The sequence below is a fragment of the Eulemur rufifrons genome, chromosome 3 (assembly GCF_041146395.1).
Source record: "Eulemur rufifrons isolate Redbay chromosome 3, OSU_ERuf_1, whole genome shotgun sequence".
NCBI lineage: Eukaryota > Metazoa > Chordata > Mammalia > Primates > Lemuridae > Eulemur > Eulemur rufifrons.
The window spans coordinates 70,965,828-70,991,469 of record NC_090985.1 but is presented as its reverse complement, the minus strand read 5'-3'; the positions used below and the strand labels follow the sequence as shown (position 1 = coordinate 70,991,469).

The 25,642-nt window shown below is 35.8% G+C and overlaps 1 protein-coding gene across 1 annotated transcript in view; it reads left to right on the top strand.

Moving 5' to 3' along the window:
• Positions 1–24,971, top strand: part of CPNE3 (copine 3) — a 44,105-nt gene extending 19,134 nt beyond the window's left edge. The window contains exons 6-16 of the mRNA XM_069466262.1: positions 784–867; positions 3,834–3,923; positions 8,459–8,557; positions 10,205–10,291; positions 11,017–11,076; positions 11,617–11,750; positions 14,676–14,730; positions 14,811–14,862; positions 18,515–18,648; positions 20,084–20,320; positions 21,926–24,971. Coding sequence (XP_069322363.1) covers positions 784–867; positions 3,834–3,923; positions 8,459–8,557; positions 10,205–10,291; positions 11,017–11,076; positions 11,617–11,750; positions 14,676–14,730; positions 14,811–14,862; positions 18,515–18,648; positions 20,084–20,320; positions 21,926–22,036 — 1,143 coding nt within the window. The 3' untranslated portion in view covers positions 22,037–24,971. The remainder of the gene's footprint in view (positions 1–783; positions 868–3,833; positions 3,924–8,458; positions 8,558–10,204; positions 10,292–11,016; positions 11,077–11,616; positions 11,751–14,675; positions 14,731–14,810; positions 14,863–18,514; positions 18,649–20,083; positions 20,321–21,925) is intronic.
• The last annotated feature ends 671 nt before the right edge of the window (positions 24,972–25,642 follow it).

Below are 25,642 nucleotides of genomic sequence, written 5' to 3'. Positions count from 1 at the left end.
CCCCTGCTCTAAATCCATTTTCTCACTAACAACTGCCCTGTCCCTCAGAGCTGGTATGGCTAATGTTTGTGATATTATTTATATAAAGCTACTCAGTGCCATGTGAATGAAAACTGTTACTGGTGAAAACAAGCCACAAACATATTTTACAGTCTGTTTGATCACTATATTTTACAGGCATCATGTTTTTGAAAAGTAAGAGTATGATACACAGGATTATAAGCATTTATCACAAGTATTTTTTTTTTTTTTTTTTTTTGAGACAGAGTCTCACTCTGTTGCCCAGGCTAGAGTGAGTGCCGTGGCGTCAGCCTAGCTCACAGCAACCTCAAACTCCTGAGCTCAAGGGATCCTCCTGTCTCAGCCTCCCAAGTAGCTGGGACTACAGGCATGCACCACCATGCCCGGCTAATTTTTTCTATATATATTTTTAGCTGTCCATATAATTTCTTTCTATTTTTAGTAGAGATGGGGTCTCGCTCTTGCTCAGGCTGGTCTCGAACTCCTGAGCTCAAACGATCCGCCCACCTCGGCCTCCCAGAGTGCTAGGATTACAGGCGTGAGCCACCGCGCCCGGCCTTATCACAAGTATTTTAATGTTTTCTCCCTGGTGGACCTCAGCAAGTTTCTAAATGACTGAGAAAGATGATAGTATTTGTATTTACTGTTGGTGTATCTGCACCATGGAGTTAGACTTCTGGTGGTTGCTAACGTGTAAAGTGTAAAGTGTGATCACACATGGTTTTAGAGTACAAAAATGTTTTTTGTTTGTTTTAAATGTAGGATCTATTTGGAAAGTCAGACCCATACCTGGAATTCCACAAGCAGACATCTGATGGAAACTGGCTAATGGTTCATCGAACAGAGGTAAATATCTGAATTTGAAAAGTAGGGTGGCTCATGCCTATAATCCTAGCACTCTGGGAGGCCGAGGCAGGAGGATCGTTTGAGCTCAGGAGTTCGAGACCAGCCTGAGCAAGAGCGAGACCCCGTCCCTACTAAAAAAAAAAAAAAAAAAAAAAAATAGAAATTAGCAGGACAACTAAAAATATATATAGAAAAAATTAGCCGGGCAGGATGGCACATGCCTGTAGTCCCAGCTACTCAGAAGGCTGAGGCAGAAAGATTGCTTGAGCCCAGGAGTTTGAGGTTGCTATGAGTTTTGCTGATGCCACAGCACTGTAGCCCGGGCAACAGAGTCGGGACTCTGTCTTAAAAAAAAAAAAGAAAAGGCCGGGCGCGGTGGCTCATGCCTGTAATCCTAGCACTCTGGGAGGCCGAGGCAGATGGATCGCTTGAGGTCAGGAGTTCAAGACCAGCCTGAGCAAGAGCGAGACCCTGTCTCTACTAAAAATAGAAGGAAATTATCTGGCCAACTAAAATATATATATATATATATATATATATATAAAAAAAAAATTAGCCGGGCATGGTGGCACATGCCTGTAGTCCTAGCTACTCGGGAGGCTGAGGCAGGTGGATCGCTTGAGGTCAGGAGTTCAAGACCAGCCTGAGCAAGAGCGAGACCCTGTCTCTACTAAAAATAGAAAGAAATTATCTGGCCAACTAAAATATATATATATATAAAAAAAAATTAGCCGGGCATGGTGGTGCATGCCTGTAGTCTTAGCTACTCGGGAGGCTGAGGCAGTAGGATCGCTTGAGCCCAGAAGTTTGAGGTTGCTGTAAGCTAGGCTGACACCACGGCACTCACTCTAGCCTGGGCAACAGAGTGAGACTCTGTCTCAAAAAAAAAAAAAAAAGAAAGAAAGAAAAGTAGGGTGGAGGTTTTCTTTGGAAATTGTAGTAATCTGGATTTTTAAAAATTACAAATGTATGCCAATACCAGTAGATAATTAAAAAGATACATACATAAAAATCTGAATTCAGACTTATATACAGCCAGAGATACTAGGCCAATGTGCTCATTTTTTTTTTCTCTTAAAGAAAAGAAAGCATGCTATCATGTTTAATTATTTTTATTTAAAAAAATTTTAAGTTGTATAAAGAATACTAAATATATTCCTCTGTACCCCTTACCTAGATTCATCAACTGGTCATACCTGCACACAGTTATGTTCTCTTTCTCTCTCTCTCTCTCTCTCTATATATATATCTTTCTCTCTCTCTCACACACACACACATACACACTTATGCACACACATACTTCCCTTTTGTAAAACCATCCTAATGTAGGCTGCAGCCATTATGACTCTTCACCTTTAAATGCTACAGCAGGCATTTCTCAAGAACAAGGGCATTCTATACAACCACACCTGAGAAAATTAACATTTATTTAATAACATCATATGCACCATACCGTTCATCTTCAGATTTCCTCAGTTGTCTCACACATGTTTTATATATATTTTGTTTTGTTTTGTTTTGTGTGGGATCCAGTCAAGGCTCACGTTTTGCATTTGGCTATTATGTTTCCAATATAGAACTATTCTCCCTACATCCTTTATATTCTCATGCCATTGAATCTTTTGAATAATCAAGACCAGAATGTGCAACATCCTCACAACTAGATCCAAATCAAACATTTCTACTGAGAATGCTATATGTGTACCTTCCTCTGCATTGTCAGGGGACTCATAGTGGCAGGCTGCCCAGTATTGGTGATGCCATGCTTGGCTACTTAATTAAGCTGGTGACAACCAGATCTCACCATGATAAAGTTCCATTTTTTCCCCATTATAATTAATAAGTGATATGTGGTGTGGTACTTTGAAACTGCATGTATTATCTATTCTCTGGTATTTCACCCAGTAGTTTTAGCATCCATTGATGATCCTTGCCTGATTCAATTACTATTAACTATATTGGGGATTATAAAATAGTGATTTTTTCCCCCTAAATTTTTCATCCCTTTTACTTATATTAGCAAGCATTTTGCTTTCATCTTTTCTCTCTCACTTTCTTTTTTAGTGTCATTATAAATTCATGGAGTGTTATAACAAATGGTATGCATTGTGTTGTAATTCATTACTGTCATTTTTGCTGCTGAAATTAATCCAAATTTGACCAGGGAGAGAGTGCCTTCAAATGGCTCCTGTTTTTTGGTTTGGGTTTCTTTTTTTTTTTTTTTTTTAACGAAGACCCCATTCATCTTTAATCATTCTCTTAGTTCTCAGTTCACCTTGTACTTTGCCTGTCTCAGAGCTGGAATGTGCCATACCTCTTAAGGAACCCTATTCCTGTAAGAGGGTAATAGTGTTTATTTATTTTTATTTTATTTTTTTCTTTTTGAAAGTTTGCTAGCAAAGGGTAGTAATAGTATTTAAACACCAACATCTTAGTGCTGAATATGCTCATTGCTATTGGGATGTCACTGCTTTTAGGCTTTTTTAATGGACACAGCTGGGAAATATATATATTTGTGTGTATCTGTTTATTAGGTATGTATATAAGAGTGTTAAAATTGTAAACCATGAATTTAGACTTATTTCTCCAATTTAAATCCAATATAGTGAGGTTGTTTCTTATTCCATATTTACCATTTTTTGTTTTATATTTGAATCTTCTTTGTCTTATAGTAACATCCTGGTTTCCAACAAAATCAATAATTTTCTGCAGTTTCTAATTGCACTTTGTAATAGATGGATATATTTCCCAAGTAGTTTTCTTCTTTCCTCAGAATGTACCACAACTAGACAATTATCACATTTTTCAGATAACAGTTGTATAATATTGTCCTAGCTAGTTTCTTGTTGAAATAGTTGAGGTGGTGAAGGATGGTGAAAGTGTAGCAAGAACCTAGGAAACTCAAGAGCAAAACTTTAATAAACTAGATATTTTTCTAACAGATCTTTGAACCTTCATTTTTATAGGTTATCAAAAACAACTTGAATCCTGTTTGGAGACCTTTTAAAATCTCTCTCAACTCTCTGTGCTATGGAGATATGGACAAAACCATTAAGGTAACCTGAAATTATATGTGTGTGTGTGTGTGTGTGTGTGTGTATCAAATACATAAATACTACACGTTAACCTATTTTATAAAGTTAATTATATAAGATAGTATTTAAAGAAAGTAAATGGTATAACAGATACCCATAGGGTTGAAGTTCATGTATATATGAGTATAGTAATACTAAAATAGAAATGTCTTCTGATTAAGTGAGATAGTTTAAGGAGTAGGCATGTTTGACTAATCTGTTAACCTAATGCTTAATCAAACAGTGTAATTTCTATTTTATTTTGTATTATACTTTTAAATATAAAATGTCCAATTTAAACATATGTATGTATTTTAATAAGATTGCTTTGCTCTGCCAATAGGCGATACATTTAACTACATTCTTTGCCTTTGGTGTGTCCCTTGCAGATAAAAGTAAATGTTACCCTAAGAACCGAACACTTCCTCCAGCCCTTAGCAAGGGAAGAGAATAGTGGTGGCAATCTGTTCCTTATTTTCAGAGTAAGGTATATTCACTGAAAGCTTTTAGATGGCTTTAGTTTTAGAGAGTCAGGGAAGTGGGGTGGAAACAGCAAACAACAGATGTCTCAGTGGGCTTTTTTAATGTTTTTGTTCATAGGCATTTAGCAACAACTATACATATGTATGTGTGTATGTTTATATATTTTTTGAGACACTTTTATGCTAGAGTTATCATCTTTAAATAATTCTAAATAGAAGCCTTTCTTATGCTCAGAGGTCAGCAGGCCAATTTTTTAAAAAAGTTAATTTGGTAAAAGCAGGAAAGGTAATATTGTGGTACAAGTATAGGATTCGAGGTCAGACCACAGTTCAAGTTTTGGCTTAGCCCTTAACCAACTAAGGGATCTTGGGCAGGTCACTTAACTTCTTCACTTTTATAATGGAACTAATAATTTCTACCTTACAAAAAAGTAAAAATGAAATTAACAAAAGTAAAAATTTTGTAAATCATTAAATACAGTAGAGGTGCCATTATTATTGAAAACCACTTCATTTCTGAGATCCTTAAAAATTGTTCCCAGTTTGTAGAGAACTTTAAAAATCCCATATAGGTATGATTTGTATGATATTTTAAACAGCAGTGAAAAATTTAAGTCCAAAATAAATAGTAGAAAACTAGCTATACAAATTAGTTTTTATTATTATACCAAATCCAGAACTTTTGCTTTTCTCATTAAAAACAGTAAGCATCATTAAATGTGAGGAGGCAGTGACGTCTGGGGAAAAAATGCCTAAGCCGTAACTATTTGATTGTTTGTAATGATATGTTAACAATGAAACGATGTTTTTTAAACTTTTTTGCTCACAGTGGCATGCTTACAGGGCTATTTTATTATAGTAAGTAAATTGATTTTCTGAGTTTTCTCTGATAAATGTCTTTCATTCTTCAAAGTTTCTTGGTTTGTTTTTAACTATACATAACTTGGTTTGACACATCATTACTGACTTTATTTCACTTAGTTATGTATTTTTTTGCAGTATCAGAAAGTCATACATTTGTGATTCTGTTCTTGTTTGGAAATTGCTTATAGGCATCGTAAAGAGTAAAGGGCAGAGAATAGAGTCAGAATCCTTGCTAGTTTCTTTGCTGCAATATGTTATTACTCTAGCATGTATTATTTCCATAAGATCAAGTGAATAAGAGAAATAATCATGCATGTTGCTACCTTGCCTAAAATGGGAATGCCTTAGTGAATGTAGTATTGTGTGATATGTGTATTCTTTTACATATATGCATATAAACATATGTATATATACATACATTTATTATTTATTATGTATATACGAGGGCTGTCCGGAAAGTATCCAGCCATGTAATATGAAAAATAGAGACATTTCTTATATTCACCATGGCTGGATACTTTCCAGAGAGCCCTCATATTTATTATGCATATGCACAGTATACATTATATGTATATTATGTATATGCATTATGTATCTGTATATGTATAGGTGTATTTTGTATAGCTGTTAAATGTATATGTATACATTTATTATACATTTATATATACATATGCACATGCATACATTATTATGCATACTGTTATGCACAATATACATAACATCATTGTGCATACTGTTGTTTAAACAACCAGTAGTACTAGTCTTTGAATTCTTGAGAAGAGAGAAATTAAATAACATAAATCTTACCTCAAACTATACCTGGACATATGCCAGGATTATAAATATCATGTCTACCTTTAAGGGGATGAGAGGGGCTTTTCCTCTATATTTATTATAGTGAGTAATCAGAACTTTTAGTTTAAAAATATTTTTTACATTTCCTGAAGTTTCAGTCTAAACATGTGAATGGTTTTAGCCCTGTTCATAAGCTTTGTTTAAATAAAATCTTAGCCTTAATCTGCTAGATACAAATTGGTATTCCCTAAATGCAGTTATTCCCTAAATTGTAAAGTTCTGTTTTCCATAATTGAAAAATGTATGTTAAAAAAACATGAACTTATTAAAATATTAAGATAGTTTGTTTTCCACCTTATCTAAGTTTTACTTCCTCTGGAAAAAATTATTAAAATTATTGACTTTCTTTTCCTTTGATATATTAAAGAGTCAGATAAAAGGCTTTTGGTTTAAGAATTGGATATTGAAAATGTAGGGCAAGAGTCAAAACTGTCAGACTTGGTCAGTGACAAAGTGCCTGGAAAGCATTTTTTGTTTTGTTTTCTCCTTCCGTTCTTTCCTTCCTTCCTTCCTTCTTCCCTCCCTCCCTCTGTTCCTTCCTTCCTTCCTTCTTTCCTTGCTTTTTTTTTTTTTTTTTTGGGAGAGGGTCTCATGCTGTCACCCAGGCTGGAGGGCAGTGGCATGATCATAGCTGACTGCAACCTTCAGCTCCTGGGCTCAAGCAATTCTCCTGCCTCAGTCACTTGAGCAGCTGGGCCTATAGGTACACACCACCATGCCTGGCTATTTTTTAAATTGTTTGTGAAGATGGAGTCTCACCATGTTGCCCAGGCTGATCTTGAATTCCTGGCCTCAAGCAATTCTCCTGCCTAGCTTCCCAAAGTACTGGGATTATCGCACCTGGCCCAAATAAAATCCCTTACTCTTAACTCAAGATTGCAATTCTAGATCTTGGCTATTTTGATTGATTGATTGATTTTTAGTCTTCCTGAGGAAGAATGACAATACAAATAAGGAATTTAAAAGTTCCAGTTATGGTAAGCGCTCAATTCTTAGAACCAAGGGGAAAAACAATTACTTTGCCAAGTATATGTATAAAATCCTGAGCATTTTAACTTGGTGATTAATATCACTTTGTGAGGGATAATAACAAGATGAAGCTCTCTTGGTTGAGGATAAATGTAAATTGCTTCTCAGTCACAAGCTTTTATTTTAAAGCACAGGCTATAGAAGGATTTGAGAGTGTCCTTAGCATAGCTTTACTTTACCTGTGTCTGTTACCACACAAGATATCCTGTCTTCTAAGACGTTTTATTTAATTCCTCCAAGTTTTAGTTCTGCAAAGTGGGAATAATAGTAACAGAATTCCCACTCTCTGTATCTCACGATGCTATTTAGAGAATGTGCACAGTCCACACCATAAATGTTTGCAGAAATGAAATGATCTGTTTTGAAATTATAAAGTACTATAAAAACATTGGTGTTGAATGTACACAATTATTATGGCCAGTTTTCAAGTTCCCTTAAACACTTCTGCTTGCTAGTAATTCACCCCACCTTAGTTTTCCCACTGCAAAGAATATTCTAGTATTCTAGTGCATATTTACTTTTTGGTTACTTCTGTCAACCTGGCACAAAACTACATGCAAATTAAATACTCTCACCTCTCTTGTTTCTGCTTTCAGAGAGAGAGCATTATAAGACTAGAACTCACCCTGTCTTACATGGAATTAGAGTAAATATGACCCCGTATAGATACTTCCTCGGTGGACTGAGTTCTCTTGCCCTGGAATTGTCCATTTCATTGTAAGAGTTGTGATCCTCATAATAATGCAAATCTGACTTTATCATATCTAACTTTTAATACAAACCTAGCCTCACCAGATTGTAGCTAATGAAATATATTTTCTATAAACCTAAATTATCTAGGATTTGATTACATAATTTTTAACCACCTAGGATATTGACTTCCTTTCTTTCTCTAGACAGTGGCTTTTAGCCCTGGCCTAGTGCTAACGAGGTAAAGAAGCGGATGAGAAAGAAGCTATAATTTCATTTTGCCCTTTATCAGCACTTATTGAGGGCATGATAGAGGAGCTAGAAACTGCTTAATGGGGAATTTAAGTAGTATTTGTGTTTTTCATCTGCCTGTGATCTATCTTAGAGCCCCATTCTAAGGATAGTTGGGATTTGAAAGTGTTTCACTATTGCTACTCTAGGAAGTTAATTCCTACTTTTCCAAGTAGGGACTGCATATTAAACATTTTCACTTATTTTAACTAAAATGGCACTTCTTGATAGGTTACATTTATTTCAGTCAATACTTTTTAATAAAATTATATTGCTGTTTATATATTTTTATTATATTTATTTCAGGTAGAGTGTTATGATTATGACAATGATGGGTCCCATGATCTCATTGGAACATTTCAAACCACCATGACAAAACTCAAAGACGCCTCCAGAAATTCACCTGTAAGTTACATCTTTGCATTTGCATATACCTTATAGTTTGGCTATATATTCATTACTGTATTTCATTTTTTTTCCCTTGGCATAGCAAATGGTTTACTGTGTTTTTATTCTATATCGCATAATGCTCTGAAATATTTAGTAATCACATAATCCAAAGTTCATATTTGGGACATGAGTTTTCTTGAGCAGAATACCATGTGATGGTTACCAATGCCAGGTAAGGACCCTAACTACAAAGGGGATAGCGAAGATCATCACAATGTCAGTTACTAGGAATAGAAGTTAAACAGTTTTGTCTACTGTATCTGCGTATTGGAGTCACCAAGGCAATCACAATACAATCAAGCACTGGAGGGAGCAATACTTTATTCACGTGGAGAAGAAACAGAGCAGGATCAGCTTCAATAGTAGACATTCGTCCCCCGTGGATAGCAGGTCCATCTGGCAGCCAACACAAGGCAGTTGGCCTCAGTGTACTCTTCTGCTGCTGCAGTAGAAGGACCCCACCCCTCCCACATGGAGTCTGAAAGCTGGGGGCAGGCCTGAGAGCCATTGACACCCAGGCTTAAGTAGAACAAAGGAGTACTTACTGAACCTGAAAGTGTGAATGAATGAAGTAATGTAGCCTTTTTTCAATGAGAATTCTGTTTAGGGCATTTCTGTATCTCTAATATTCAATCATTAATATTTCTGATTATGACTGAAACTCTGGCAAGATCCTGAACCATCAAGGAATTTAACATAATTCTGTTTTGCATGATTGTATCAAATGTATTTTTCAATGCTTGATTCTTAGAGAATTAGTAATGACTAAGTATATAAGTGGCTTTCTGTTAACCAGAAGAGGCAGCTTATTGAGTATTGATTGAGTGTCTCTTATGCTATTACTAGATAAGACAGTGAGAATTCAAAGGTATAACTTGGAGGTGATTATACCCTAGCTGTGAAGCAAAAATTAAATGAAACAATTGAGAATATGACAGAGTATGTAGCTAAATTTCATATGGTTGTAGAAGCTTAAGGAGATGAATGGAGATCAGAGATGACTACCACAGTGGTGGAAGTTATAGAGAAGAACAATGTGAGCCAAGCCTTAAGGTTGGATAGGTAGATAGGAGGTGGAAGGAAGATCATTCTGTTTGGGGGAAGGAACTATAAAGGAGAATGTATTTATTAGAGATTGGATTTATTTCTAACATATATACCCAGTGGAAAGAGATGGTCTTTGCTGCATATTTGACTATAGGATTGGGCTTTCATATATTTGTTTTATGGCTCTTTTCTAAAAGCCATATTTTTGTTCTTTGTGTTGATAATAGCTAGAGGTAATATTATATTTCCTTTTTTATAAAGAAGAAAGATTATTACTTGAAGCATTGCAAGGAAATTACCTACAGAGATAATTTTATTCTTGGGAACTATTTTAAAAGATCTGTGATTTTAGGAGTGCCTTAATTGATAGAAATTTAACTGATAAATATTCCACATACTTAATGTGTTATGTCATTGTTTCTGAGTTGTATTTTTCTGCAGATTTATATCAGTAGGTGGTTTGATTCCAAGAGAAAAAAGTCATTTATTTGAATTTGCATTGATATTTCTACAATTGCTAATAAAAATAAACATTTTTGTCATCTTTTTCTACAGATTGAATTTGAATGCATAAATGAAAAAAAGAGGCAAAAGAAAAAAAGCTACAAGAATTCAGGTGTTATCATTGTGAAACAGTGTGAGGTTAGTTGGCCTTGGCTACTTATAATATAATGAGATTATATTTCAAGTTCTCCTGTCAGTATGGTATATATCAAACAAATACTTGAATTTTAGGCAGTTGAAAATCCCATGAGCATCTGGCCATTAGGAAAAAGAATAGAGTAGGAAATAGTAAAGATATCTTTCAAGTAACTTGCTTCCAAGGTTTGATAATGTATTAGCAGAAGACAAGGAATATTAAAGTTTTTCATTATCTTAGGAAATATAAAGCATTGTGGTATTTTCCCAGCCCATTATGGAAATGGCCTGACCCAGTGCATTTATTCTGATCATAATCTTAAGATGAGATGTTATGAGTGGAGAGGAAAAGCCAGATTTCTTACGGTGGACAAGTGGAGTTTTTTTTGTTTGCTTTTGTTTTTATTTAAATTTTGATTACTATGCTTATTAAAGTTCTCAACATATTAGACTCATTATTAATTTCTTAAAACTTAAAGTGAGTGTATTTCATCTTTGGCCATTAATATTCTAATGTTAACATTGTTATAATTATCTTGAAGTAAAATCTTATACATTCATGACATGCAAAGGTAGAGAAGCCCTAGACTTGAAAGCAGGGATGATTTACACGTTTATATCACGTGCTGTTCAATTTACAAACTTTTAAAAACATATGCCAAAGAACTTTTTGTTTCTCTTGTATAGTAGGAGAGTTGTAATTTTAACAGATTTTTCTTTATTTTTAGATTACAGTAGAATGCACATTTCTTGACTATATCATGGGAGGATGTCAGCTGAATTTTACTGTAAGTAGCACACTGAATTTTTCAGTGTAGGTTGTAACATGTTGCTTTTTTCTCCATTTTACAGTATTCTTTCTTTTATAGCAAATTGCCTTTGTGATGAAATTTACACAATCTGCTCAGCATGGTCTCCTCAAAGACCTCAGACAGGTTGTCTCAGTTTATCAAAACTCTCAGCTTTGTTGATAAGATCTCTTCTTCCTGAGAGAAAGCAGATATGTATAAACTAGTAGTTCTCCTGAAGTAATTTAAGTAATACAAAGCATCAGTCTAACAAACTTACAAAAAATAGTCCCTAAGTCTAGGTAATGGGTATGTTAATTCATGATTTAAGACTTTAGAGAAATAGGAACAACAGGTTGTTTCGTGTTCAGGCCTTACCTGTTTAATTGTCTATGGATATAGTGGTGGGCATTTATTAGGAAATGGCAGTAGCAGGCTCTAGGATGAATGGTTGTCTCTCCTCTCCTGAAGTTTTCCTGGACATCAAGCACAGGTGTCCCTGCCTTCTCCTTGGTAAGGGCTGTAATTGTTATTTGACAGGTGGGAGTGGACTTCACTGGCTCCAATGGTGACCCAAGGTCTCCAGACTCCCTTCATTACATCAGCCCCAACGGTGTTAATGAGTATTTGACTGCTATCTGGTCTGTGGGACTGGTCATTCAAGATTATGATGCGTGAGTATGACTTTGGAAAAACTAAAATGCTTGTTTTCATAACTCCCCAGAAAGGGCAGTTTCTGTTTCATCAGATGGCTAGAACTCTGATATAGGTGGTAGGATGGGGGTTCTGGGAGGAATAGCTTTCTCCTTAAAATTTCCCTTACTTTCTTCTATTTTTCTCTTTGTGACAATCTTAGTGTTTACCTTTGATCTTGAATCTCTTGCTGTGACTAGTTACATTACGTATAGCTTGCCTATTTAATAGCTGATCCATGTCAGCAAGGCTCTTCTTTCTTTGATCTTGTTTCCTTGGGATTTATTCATTAGGGATAAGTTGTATGTGATTGAAGTTCGGATGATATGGTTTGTAAACACTAGTAAAAACTATTTCTTACCTATTTCCTAGGCAGTCGTCAAATTATTATTTTTTTTTTTGAGGCAGAGTCTCACTTTGTTGCCCAGGCTAAAGTGAGTGCCGTGGCTTCAGCCTAGCTCACAGCAACCTCAAACTCCCAGGCTCAAGTGATCCTCCTGCCTCAGCCTCCCGAGTAGCTGGGACTACAGGCATGCGCTACCATGCCCAGCTAATTTTTTTCTATATATTTTTAGATGTCCAGATCATTTCTTTCTATTTTTAGTAGAGACGGGGTCTCGCTCTTGGCTCAGACTGGTCTTGAACTCCTGACCTCGAGCGATCCACCTGCCTCAGCCTCCCAGAGTGCTAGGATTACAGGTGTGAGCCATCGCGCCCGGCCCAGGACAATTTCATACATAAATTCTAGCAATCCTGTAAGGAATGAATGCAAACCTCAAAGAAATCAACTGAAAAATATTAGTAGTGAGTTCAGAAAGGTGGTCAGATACAACATAAAATTAAAACTAACAATTTCTCACTAGCCAGCAGTAACCAATTCAAATAATGATAGTGGATTAAAGTTGCAATTCATAATGTAATGAAAAATGAAAATGAATTTAGTAAAAAAATCTAGGATCATTAATAAAGAAAACTATAAAATTGTACTGAAGGACAAAGACGAAAACTTGTATTTAAACAAGTGGAAAGATATACCATGATTTCTAGATAGGCAGATGTCACAATGATGTAAAATTTTCTCCCTGAATTAATCAATTTTTATCAAAATTGCAATGGAACCCTGACAAAATGATTCTTAAGATTCCCTAGAAGGAAAAATGAATCAGAATAGCCAAGAAATTTTCTAGCAAAAAAGAAAAAAAAGAAATGAAAGAGAATTTGTTCTAGCAGATATTAAAACTTATTTTAAAGTTATCTTAATTAAGAGGATGGAGTACATGACCAGTGGAAACAAGCAAGTAGTCCAGAAATAGACATAAGTGAATTTCGGGGAAGGGATTGTAACAGCTGTCCAACTGAACAAGAATTGAATTTGGATCCCTGATTCATACTTGTGTATGTTAGGATGCTATTCTGTATAAATTAGAGTTTAGAGCCATACTGCTGAAATAGACACCCAAAACCAAAGTGGCTTTGATAAAATAAAGGTTTATTTCTCTTGCATGTTGCACGTCTAGAGGTAAGTAGTTAGGACTGATAGGGAGTTCTGCCATTCTCAATTCATAACTTCCAGCCCTGGGTCAAAGGCAGCTGCTCTGGTTCTCGTCTTCTCCAGCCAGTGGGAAGAGAAGAAAGGAACCTGGGAACACATGTGCATTCCCTTGTAGGGGCCTGATTCAGAAGTGGCTGACAATTCACTTCTACTCGCATCTCCTTGGCTGGAACCTAGCCACCTTACCACATCCAGCTCAAAGGAGGTAGGAGGTGCAGTCTCTAGTTCAGGTATTCGATTATTAAAGAAGAGGAGAATAGGTATTTGTAGAGAGCAGCAGTTTCTGCTACATATCCTACTCCAAAACACTTTCCAGATGGACTAGAAGTTTGATATCAAAAGCAAACTTGACAGTTCTGGGAAAAAATATATGTGAATTTTGTATAAACTTGCGTTGAGAGAAAGGCCTTTAGGTAAGACAGAGAAGGCAGGCAAGACAGAGAAAGAAGAAATCACAAAAGAGTTTTTATGTGTTCACATTCATTGATATTAAAAACTCAGAAAAGAAATATACTGTAAACAAAGTTAAAGACGGACTGCAAACTGGGAAAAATATTTCTGACATGGCAAAAGGTTCTATCTTCAATGCAAAAAGAACCATGAAGAATAAATATAAAAAGAATAGCCCTAATAGAAAAATTAGTATGTTCATTACAGTGTTTTATAGTGTTTTATAGTTTTACAGTGTTTTATAATGGCAGAACATTGGCTATCTGACTTTGAGGGGAGAATATCGGTACAGTGAGACACTCAGCAACCATTCACAAGATTTTCTATGTTCAGGTGCACAGTCCCTATCTCTAAACGCTTGCAGCCAAATATTGGCAAATACATTTTGCTACAGAAACCTGAGAGTTTTATGATCTGTGGCATTTGTACTGTGTTTCTGTGCCCAAATATATGAATATTCATATCAAGTGGCATAAATAAAGGCTATAAATCACCTCTTCTCAGCTGAGATCAGATTTTGCTGCCAACTGAGTTTGCTGTAAACAGATGAAAAAACTTGTGATTTTAGGGATTTATTTACACATTGTTCAGTGAAGTGATGCACAAGATTTAAGTAGAAAAGAGTAGGTTATAAACCGTGAATATTAACCCCACTTTTACAAAATATGCAGAGAGAAACATTTTTCTTCCTCAATATACAAAAAAATATTAGAATGTGAGTTGTCAAATACTAATGTCGAATCTCTCTGGCAGTTATTATGGGTAATCTTTGTTTTATCTTTATACTTTTCTAAGATTTTGATTTTTTTGAAATTAGTCCATATTAATTTTATTATGAGTAAAGATAAAGCTCTTTTTATTTTGAAAAAAACAATATTTTACTTTTTAAAAAATTTCTTTTTAGTGATAAGATGTTTCCAGCTTTTGGTTTTGGAGCTCAGATACCTCCTCAGTGGCAGGTAAGAGGAAATTTCATTTTAAAGCTTTGCCTTCTGGAAAAGCAACACAGGCCTCATCAATCTTCTTTCATTTTTGACAGGTATCACATGAATTTCCAATGAATTTTAACCCATCCAATCCCTATTGTAACGGTAAGTTAAAAAACAGACATGAAGACTTTAAATTCAAAACCGGACTAGTCTTTGTTACTTGTTTTATTCTCCTGGTTTAAAACTAGTCACATTTCATCTCTAGGTTTCATTTTGTTACATATTTCACTTTCTGTTGTATAAGGTAGAAAAGTTGCATTAGGTTGGTGGTTAGGATGGTAATGATAATTATGGGGCAAATCAGTATTATGATGATGGAGGTTGTAAGATAAATTCTTCTACCTTCAGAGACTTAATAGAGCAAAAAAATTGTCAGTCATGGGACTATATAAATACAAATAATCGTATATTAAAAGTATGTTCATGTGTAAATTGATTTAAAAATAAATCTTCAAAAAAAGAATAATTCGTCAGATAGATCTTTTGAAGCATTTCTCAGAGTACCAGTCAGTGGACAAAGAAAAAAGTGTCCAGCATCTACTTACCTGTTGCTCACACAGTGTTCTGTAAATAGATGAGGTGGATGAAAAGAACAAAGAATTGAGCTCCTATAGCAGCTTTTCCTGCAGAGAGCAGGAGACAGACATTTGTCTTTTATTTCACTTTTTTCTTTACACGTCAGATATCCAAGTACTTCCTCCTTTTCACTACATTGGTCAATCAACCTAAAATGTCAAATCGCTCATTAAATTATATAAGACTAAATAGTTGGGCCGGGCGTGGTGGCTCACGCCTGTAATCCTAGCACTCTGGGAGGCCGAGGCGGGAGGATCGCTCGAGGTCAGGAGTTCGAGACCAGCCTGAGCAAGAGTGAGACCTCCGTTTCTACTAAAAATAGAAGGAAATTATCTGGCCAACTAAAAATATATGTTTCTTCTAAATAATGTTCATAGGGTGGAACAGCATGAACATTTTTGGGGGGGTATTTTGTATTAGGGTTTTCTCCTTTTTCCAAAACACTTTTTCCATCCTGATTCAGTGTTCCCTTGAAGCACTTTCAGTGGCTGGTTGTAACTTCTTTTATCCCTAGCCATTTGAAACTGGGAATATTATTCTTTGCAAGAAATGTGCTTCATGCTTATAATGAAATTGGAATAATTTCTGAATTTTTTTGTAATTAAAAATGGATGACATGTCATGTGATAATTCATTCTAAAAGTTCATTTACTCTGTGAATTATATGAGCCTGCCTTTGGGCTGCTCACCATGCATGCTTTTTTATTTTTGGTTTGCAGTCTGGAAAAAGAATCTGTGTGGTTTTAGACAAAGGAGATACTGTGCAGAAAAAAAATACAGAGCCTTATTTTGAAGCAAGGAAGTTTAATACCTTTGCCTGGTTAATCGTTGAACTTAGTTGCCTAGAAATAGCCTGTCTCACCTGTTTCTTTAATTCAAAGGAAGGATTTTGGCATAATTCAGTTTTAGTTGAGGAATTGAAGGCTATTGATATTTGTGAATAAATTAAATTAATTGTTTATGCCTTCAGGTTGAAAAGCAAGCTAAGATGATAAAATTGGAAGAAAACATTAATGCTGTGGTAATGGGCTCAATTTTTCTGCAGCATTTGTCACTGCAGTGAGATTCTGCTGCTAGAAGATGTTAAAATTGTTTTTATTACTACGGGGCTAACTCTTAGTTACATGCACCTTAGCATGTAAAACCACCCCCGCATATGAATGAGTTATGTTCTCAAAGGTTGGTTATAGGACTGCTTGGTTCCAAGTTCAAAGTAACTAAGAGGAGTTTATTAGAACTCTTAAATTTTAAGAGGGGGTAGTTGGTCTTGTGAAGCTTTTAAATCAGGTATAGTCATGTACCGAATTACAATGTTTTGGTCAATGATGGAACGTATATATGACTGTGGTCACATAAGATTGTAATACCATATTTTTATTATACCTTTTCTATGTTTTCTATATCTAGATATGTTTTGGCATGCAGATTACCAATGTGTTTATTGCCTGTAGTATTCAGTACAGTAATGTGCTGTACAGGTTTGTAGTCTAGGAGCAATAGGCTGTACCTGTCATATAGTCTAGGTATGTAGTAGGCTATACCATCTAGGTTTGTGTAGCTACATTCTGATGTTCCACAATCCACAATGAAGAAATTGCCTAACAACATATTTCTCAGAATGTATCCCTTTTGTTAAACAACACATGACTGTATGTGTTTCTCTTCCTTGTTGCCCTATGTTCTATTGGATATTTTTAAAGCAAGAGACCTGTTTTGGTTCACATTAAAAGTTTTTTTTGGCTTGGCGCAGTGGCTCACGCCTGTAATCCTAGCACTCTGGGAAGCCGAGGTGGGTGGATCATTTGAGCTCAGGAGTTTGAGACCAGCCTGAGCAAGAGCGAGACCCCATCTCTACTAAAAATATAAAGAAATTAGCTGGACAACTAAATACATATATAGAAAAAATTAGCCGGGCATGGTGGCGAATGCCTGTAGTCCCAGCTACTCGGGAGGCTGAGGCAGGAGGATTGCTTGAGCCCAGGAGTTTGAGGTTGCTGTGAGCTAGGCTGACACCATGGCACTCTAGCCTGGGCAACAGAATTAGACTTTTATCTCAAAAAAAAGAAAAAAAAAAGGTTTTTTGTTTTTTTTTTTTTTGTGGCAGATATCTGTGATAACTGCAGCAAGTACTAAGGGGAATTTTTTAGGATTTGTAGTATCCTACCTGTATCCTAAGCACTCTGAGGTTAAGGGCAGATTCAACAGGTGCATATGTGGGATATAGGTTTCATCGGCAGTGCTTTTACCAGGAATGTCAGTGGACTTTCTTTAGGTTGTGCTGTTATGATAAACAATCTCTAAATCTCAGTAGCTTATAATGACAACAGTTTATTTCTTGCTCATTTTACACATGGCTAGATTGTAGCTCTGCTCTGTGTTTCTTATATTGGGACTTAGGCTGAAGGAGCACCTCTTATTTGGAATGTGCTGCTTCCATGGAAGAGGCAAAAAGCAAGAGAGCTGGAGAAAGCAGGCAGTAGTTCTGAAAATGTCTGCTTAGGCAGGAATGTCGTGTTCATTCACATGCATTGGTCAAAGCTGGTCAAATGGTCCTGTCTAACTTTTAACCCACCTCCAGCAGGCCCCAGGCAGTAGCCCATAAACAAACACATTAGTGATTCCACAGCAAAATGGGTAAATAACCTGGAAGTGAGTATTTGGAACTAATACAGTCTACGATATTATGCTTAACCTTCAAGTTATTGAATATGAACACTTGCATCAATTAATAAACTAGGATTAATATTAGGTTTATAGCCATCTGCTATTTTTGTAGAACCTCTGGCCATATATGTGATTTTTTTATTTTTTTATTTTATCAGGAACTTTTTCTTACCTCTTATCATCAGTTGTATGATACAGCACCTTTTTTGTGGTTCTTTTTCCATCAGTCACAGTCCCAAAGCACATCAAAATTAAGCACAAATGTAACAGTCCTACTGTATACTGATGAACAATTCAACTGTGATGAGAATAAATGCCATTTACTGGGGGAAGGCAGAATTTATAGGTTTTTGCAATGGAGCATAGCTATGGAGTTTTGTAACACATAGCTTAGAGGACCTCTTGAATATAGAACTTTTGAGTATTTAAAACACTATATGTGATATAATTAAATTAGCCTGTATTATAAATACATTATGCTTGAGAATTTTTAATACGTTTTTTTTCCGTCTAGGAATCCAAGGCATTGTAGATGCGTACCGGACTTGTCTTCCTCAGCTAAAACTCTATGGACCAACTAATTTTTCTCCAATCATAAATCATGTGGCCAGATTTGCTGCTGCAGCCACACAACAGCAAACAGCTTCTGTAAGTATTCTGCAGCCAGGGGATGGGAAGAATGTGGATTGGTACTTGCTCCTGTTGCCATTTTTCTATTTATTTATTCTGTCTTGATACAGAGTTAGGACAAGATGCCATGGTACAGTCATCCTTGGCTTGGGAGTAACATCTATTGTTAAATTGTTAAGAATAAGACAAAATTGGTCAGATTTGGTGGCTCACACCTGTAATCCTAGCACTCTGGGAAGCTGAGGCAGGAGGGTCACTTGAGGACAGGAGTTTGAGACTAGCCTGAACAAGAGCAAGACCCCGTCTCTACAAAAAATAGAAAAATTAGATGGGTATGGTGGCGCATGCCTGTAGCCCCAGCTACTAAGGACCTGAGATAGGAGGATTGCCTGAGCCTAGGAGTTTGAGGTTGCTGTGAGCTATAATGATGTCGCTGCACTCTAGCCAGAAAAGTGACAGAGCAAGACTCTGTCTCAAAAAAAAAAAAAAAAAAAAAAAGAAGAAGAAGAAGAAGAAGACAACAACAAAACAATGCTTGCATTCATGAATCTTTTCTCTTGTCTCTTTTGAATTAATTTTCCTAAGATTCTACCAAAAAAGGATATTAGCTACCTTTTTGAAGTAGACTTAAAAAATTAGGGCTTGATGACTAAGCACATCAGTTGCAATTGCAAGATTACTTACTGTACTAAAGAGATTTGAATTAGTTACCCTTACCTATTGGACCTTAGATACCAAATCTCTCTTATTTTAATTATACTCAGAAGTAAGGTAAGGGAAACTACCTCACACAGTTGTTGAAAGGCCTAAATGTAATAATTTGCATAAAGTGCCCAGTGCCTGGGTCAGAGTAAACATTCCGCACATGTTAGCTACTATTATACATTTTATTCCATTCTAGACTTAAATGGCCCAAAAGATGGAGTCACAACTTTATGTAACATTTTGCTACTATGAAAAGTTTTATCATAGATGACTGAATGTAGAGAAAGATTCCCCCCTTTAAACCATATCCATTTTTTAAAAAGTGTAATTTAGTGTGGTAAACAATTCTACTACTTCTGTATTTATTTGATCTTTTGAGAGTGAAGTTGTTACTTGCCCCCTTGATTGATACTTTGACATATTTAATAGTTCAGTTATTTCTATTTTATTCCTATGCTTACTGAAAGGTTAATCTTTGACATTTAGATGCCTTGCTTCTGTCTATTTTGCCAACCCTATTTTGTGATCTGCTGCACTTTTAATGAACCTGTTTTTGTAAGAGTCAATTTCCTTGTCATCAGAGAATCTTAGAATATTTTATGCAGGTGGTATTGTGGGTAGAGACTGCCAAGGAAAATGAACAAGATAGAGACTGAATGACTCATCAAGTTAGAGCTATCATTAACCATAGCTTTTATTGTTTGAGAGTTTGACTTGCTCAGTGGACATATTTTCTTTTTTTTGGCAGCAATATTTTGTGCTCTTGATTATTACGGATGGTGTGATCACAGACCTTGATGAAACCAGACAAGCTATAGTTAATGCTGCCAAGCTGCCCATGTCCATCATCATTGTTGGAGTTGGTGGTGCCGACTTTAGTGCCATGGAGTTTCTGGATGGTGATGGTGGAAGTCTTCGTTCCCCATCGGGAGAGGTGGCCATCAGAGATATCGTCCAGTTTGTGCCTTTCAGACAGTTCCAGAATGTGAGTATTATTCTTCCTTATTCAAACAGTAAGATGTTTGAACACAGACCTTTGCCCGTCTACAACCAGGCAAGTTGGGTAGGTGTGGGGTTAGAGAATATGTGATCACTGTCTTTTTTCCATTTGAGAGCTCTGATTGGATTTGGAATGTTGCTTCGGGTTATATACAGTGTGTTTCTTGCAGTCTATAAGATAAATTGTTAAAAATGGTACTGTTTTGAATGTCTTAAGATATATTTTATCTTTACCTTTGTAACAACAGAAAGAAGCTCTATATAAGTATGTGCGTGATTTATCAAGCTGAAAGTTGGTTTGATGAAGATTTATCAGGAAACTGTTGTATGTAGTTTACTTCAGTGGTCACATCTTGAAAAACTGTGGAACAGAACCATAACCAGGATATTTATGTTGATATAATCAAGATACAGCACCCCAGGGATCCCTCATGTTGGCCTCTTATAGCCACATCCATTGCCCTTCCACCTCTGTTTTTTCCTTAACTCTTGGCAGCCACTAATCTGTTCTCCATTTCTGTAATTTTGTCATATCAAGAATGTTACATAAATGGAATCATCATATAGTACGTAACCTTTTGGGACTGGTGTTTTTTTTTTACTCAGCCTAATTCTCCCAAGAGTCACCAAGTTGTTGTGTGTATTCCTTTGTATTGTTGAGTACTATTCCATGATATGGATGTACCCCACTTTGTGTAACCATTCACCCATTGAAGGACATCTGAGTTATTTCTCGTTTTGTCTGTTATACTGCATATAGATATTTATGCATGGGTTTTTATATGAACATAAGCTTTTATTTCTCTGGGGTAAATACCCAGGAGTGCAATTGCTGGGTCATATGGTAGTTGCATGTTTAATTGTTAAAGTAACTGTCAAACTTTTTCAGAGTGGCTATACCATTTAACATTCCTGCCAGCAACGGGAGGGGGTGAGGGCATGTGTGTGATTATAAAGGAGTAATATTAGAGAGCTTTGTGGTGATGAAGTACTTCCGTATCTTAATTGTGGTGGTGGTTACACAGATCTCCCTATGTGACAAAACTGTATAGAATTTTATACCCACACATACAAAGGAGCGCATGTAAAACTAGCAATCTGAATAAGGTCTGTGAACTGTACCAATGTCCGTTGCCTGGTTTCGATATTGTACTATAGTTACAAAAGATGTTACCTTTGGCGGAAACAGGGCGAAGAGTACATGGGACCTCTCTGTATTATTTTTGCAACTTCCTGTGAATCTGTAATTATTTCACAATAAAAGGTAAAAAAAAAAAATTAATACCAAGTGAATGAAAGGCCCACATTTAAAAGTTAAAGAACAACAACAACAAATCATCAAATGTTAAAATGCTGGAACTGAAGAAGGGCTTGATAAATGTCAGCAGGGATAATATAATAACAGCAATCTTAAGTAACATTGGTTACTTAGCTTATTCCACACTTTGTGGACTGTTCCTCAGAAAAGATACAGGCCTACGAATTGAGAATTACTGCTTTTTAATGGCTTCTGAATATCCCTAGTCTTTTTTCAACAAACCAGTAAAAATTCAGTTGCTGATAAAGTTGTTTTGATTTTGTTTTTCACAAGGCTCCAAAAGAAGCACTTGCTCAGTGTGTGTTGGCGGAAGTTCCCCAGCAGGTGGTGGGCTACTTCAACACCTACAAACTCCTTCCTCCCAAGAACCCAGCTACGAAATAAGAGGAGCTGTGATCACTTCAGTAGAATTCGTTTGTGCTGTGTAGAGCAATGCCACCTTTTACCCAGAATCGTGTATCTGTCATTTTATGTACTCTTCACCTCCAGCATTTATGACGTAGATGTAGTTTTCTATGGATTATATCTGTTTAAAGCATTCTTTTGTACTTTTTTGGGGTGACAGTGCCAAGTCCATCTTTGCTCAATCAATTCAGTGATTACTAGTGATTTCCAGTAATTGCGGTGAGGCTGTTTGGATTAGAAACTAGTATGGAAAAAGCTGAGTTTGCCATTGTTGTTTTTTACTTTCATATGAAGAAAATGATGTTTTTAAATGTTTGTCATTGGAATGAAAAATTGTTGGGATGATGTGATTTGCAGGTTGCTATACTTGGTTCATAGTGTATGTTAAAGCCAATGTCCATACCTGATTAGGAGAGCTTCTTAAATTAGACGAGATTGAATTTGTTACTGGAACTCTGTGTTTAGTGCTTTTCCATCGGGTAAAACCTCTTTTTAATTGCATCTGATTTTTGCTGCAGTTTAGATACTACAGTTTACAAAACAGCATGCACTCACATGGGACTTCATTGAAAAGTACTAAATGAGCAGGAAAAACACATATTCAATTTTTTAACTGTACAATCAAGTGAAAAAAGAAACCTCATGTAGGTAAGCCATTTTTATTTGCCTTTGTAGATATTTTATTTTCATTGTGGAAAACTGTAAACATGGTCAGATTCGGCCTTTGTTTTCATTGGCTGAATGTGACACTCAGGATTCTATAGATGCGTAGATGATAGGTTGTTCCAGATTCTACCTTATTAGATTATTTTAATTAAGATTCGTTAAAATGGTTAGGACCGCTTTATCCAGGAAAGCTATGAGGACCAGACACATAAGGTGAAATTCAGAATTCCATTTCTTTCTAACTAATGAAAGATTTTACTTATTAAAAAAAAGTTTTTATACTTTCCTCACTGGGGTCCCATACATTAATTTGTACAGATTCATTTATATGTTTTCTCCTTTTTTAAGTGGCATTTTGGTCTGATTTTTAATCTCATGATACTGGTTATCTGTTAATCAAATTCACATTTTACGTTTTAGTAATGTGCTATTTCCTAAGTACAGAATATATCGTATTAAGCATAAAACGTGTTGTAATTTAAAAAGAGAAAAAAAATAAAAGCAAACAAAACCCTTTCTAAATGCTGCATTAAGATAGAGTGTACTTTACATGCTTTTTTTTTAGAGTAGAATTTTTTTTCCTGTTACCCTTTACAGCATATTACTTAGTGAACATTACATTTCCAGAATAGATTTAGTGACATTTTATTGAGGACTTGTGTGCTAAGTACTATGCATATCCGTATATTGGCCAATTATCTTCAGTAATTTAACATTTAAAATTGTGTATTTATAACATATCCTTAAGTAGATGCACACAGTGCCATGTTGACATGCCTCTCACTGGTATTGAAAACCTGTCCCACAGCCCATGTCTCTTGTTCTCTGCAATGTCTAAAGGAAGTGAGCTGTCAGCTACTAACAGCTTTGATTTCTCAGAAACATTTTCATTGCCAAGGTCAGGCTGAGAGGGGACCTGCCTGCTGTCGTGGTTGCTTAGCCCAGGTGAGCTGTTACCTACCACCTTCCTGCTTGGCTAGCTGGCCTCTGGATTTGTGCTGTTAACTGGAAGGTTCCTAACCAGTAGTCTGTTACTCTATAGTATGGCTCATTAGTCAGTTTTGACATTACCAAGAAGGAAGAAGAAAACTGATTATTTTTCCAATTATTTGGAGCCACGGTTTTCTCAGATGTCCTAATTCAGTTCTTTGTGTGCTTGGAAACAGCATAGCGATGTGCTGGTTTTCAGAATTTTCCCTTTTAATCACAGGAAGTTTTAAAAAAAATGACTTACACATACTCTCAATATATGGTAAAACAGACATGGAGCTTCTCTGTTTAATGCTGGGGCAGGGTCCAGAGCCCCACCCGCTGGGCCTGCTCCTCATTCTCATTCACCAGCTCCTCAGCAGCACCTAAGCCACCTGGACAGGCTACAGGGAACTGCTGGTCACGAGCACTCATTGTTAGGGCAAATAACAGTCATCACTGTCAGTTTGAGTTGGTCTTCATAATTTTATATTCTGATTTTACCAGAGTTGTTCCTTGTAAAAAAATTTTTTTTAAATTATTAATTCTTGATCAGGATCATCAATAGATGCTGTTAGTCATAAGAACTGTGATTCCAGCAAATTAGGGTAATTGGTACCTTTTTGTAGTTTTGAATAAAAGCATGTATAATTTCTAAATTATCAGTTTGTAAAATTCTTGCAATTTTAACACTCAACATCATCACATACTGATTTAATATTGTTTTATATTAAAATGTCCTTTTCCCTATTGTGCCACTATTTATTCAAGTGCCATTTGTTCTTAAAATGCATTTAAAGAAAAATTAACCAAATTGACTTTCACACTTCATGTAATCAGATATAATACAAATGTATAATGCAATGACAGTGCCCTGGATATATTTCTCAGATATGCCTGTACTGAGAAAATATTATAACAACTGTCGTAGTCACCTTATCTTATAGTTAGAGTTGAAATTATAAAAATTTAAAGTCTGATCAGGGATTTTTTACAACTGTTCACTTTGGTCGTGCCTTAGGCAGCCTTTCCAAAGTAAATTCAGGCCCCCAACTTATGTTATCTTTTGACATAGTTTTCCTTTTTCATTTCGTAAATTTCCTGGAAAGAAAATTTCTACTCTTCTACTCTCTATATGTGTGGTTGGTAGTCATGGAAGTGACACATAAGGAAATCTAGAAATTTGGTGGAAACTGTGAGAGACTATTTTGTGCTTTTATGGTGGTTATACTTGATAATATGTGTATAAGTTACTAATATATGAATTGGTGTTGAATATATCTTCCATTTGAATTCCCTTTGGATAAAGTTATTTCTTGATGTAACACAGTAGTGTCTTGTTTTCATTTTTATTCTTTACATATTATCAAAACAATTGAAAGGTTAGAAATAAAGTGAATATAGTGTTTTAGCTGGTCTGTATTCCATATTTTATTGAATTAAGCAATTTGGGGGATGTTATTTTATGATATTTATTTATTGAAAAGATATTAAGTGGGTTCAAGATACTTTTCTGAGCACAGTAAAGGAAAGATTCTCAGCTTATAGATAGGGTGGCCTGAGATATATGGCACTTACATTTTATCAATCACATTAAACAGGATGGTGTATCCATCTAACTGTAAAAATATATTTTTTTAATTGCTCTGTTATGTTGCAGTCATTGGAGAGGGCTTTGCAAATATAGTGTTGACCAAGGCAGCAACAGTTGCTGCCTTCGTAGAAACAATGCTAGAGGGACAGAGAAAACATTAAACAAGTAATACAGAGGCATGAAATCAGTGTGTGATATAACATATAGTAGAGAGACCTAACCCATCTAGGAATTGAGGAGCACATCCCTGAGTGCAGGCCATTCAATTCAAGACCTGAAAGTTAGCAGATGAAGGTTAAAAGCATTTATGAAGGTGTCAGGTCAATGACAAGTTTGGAGTTGAATGTTTAGGAGTG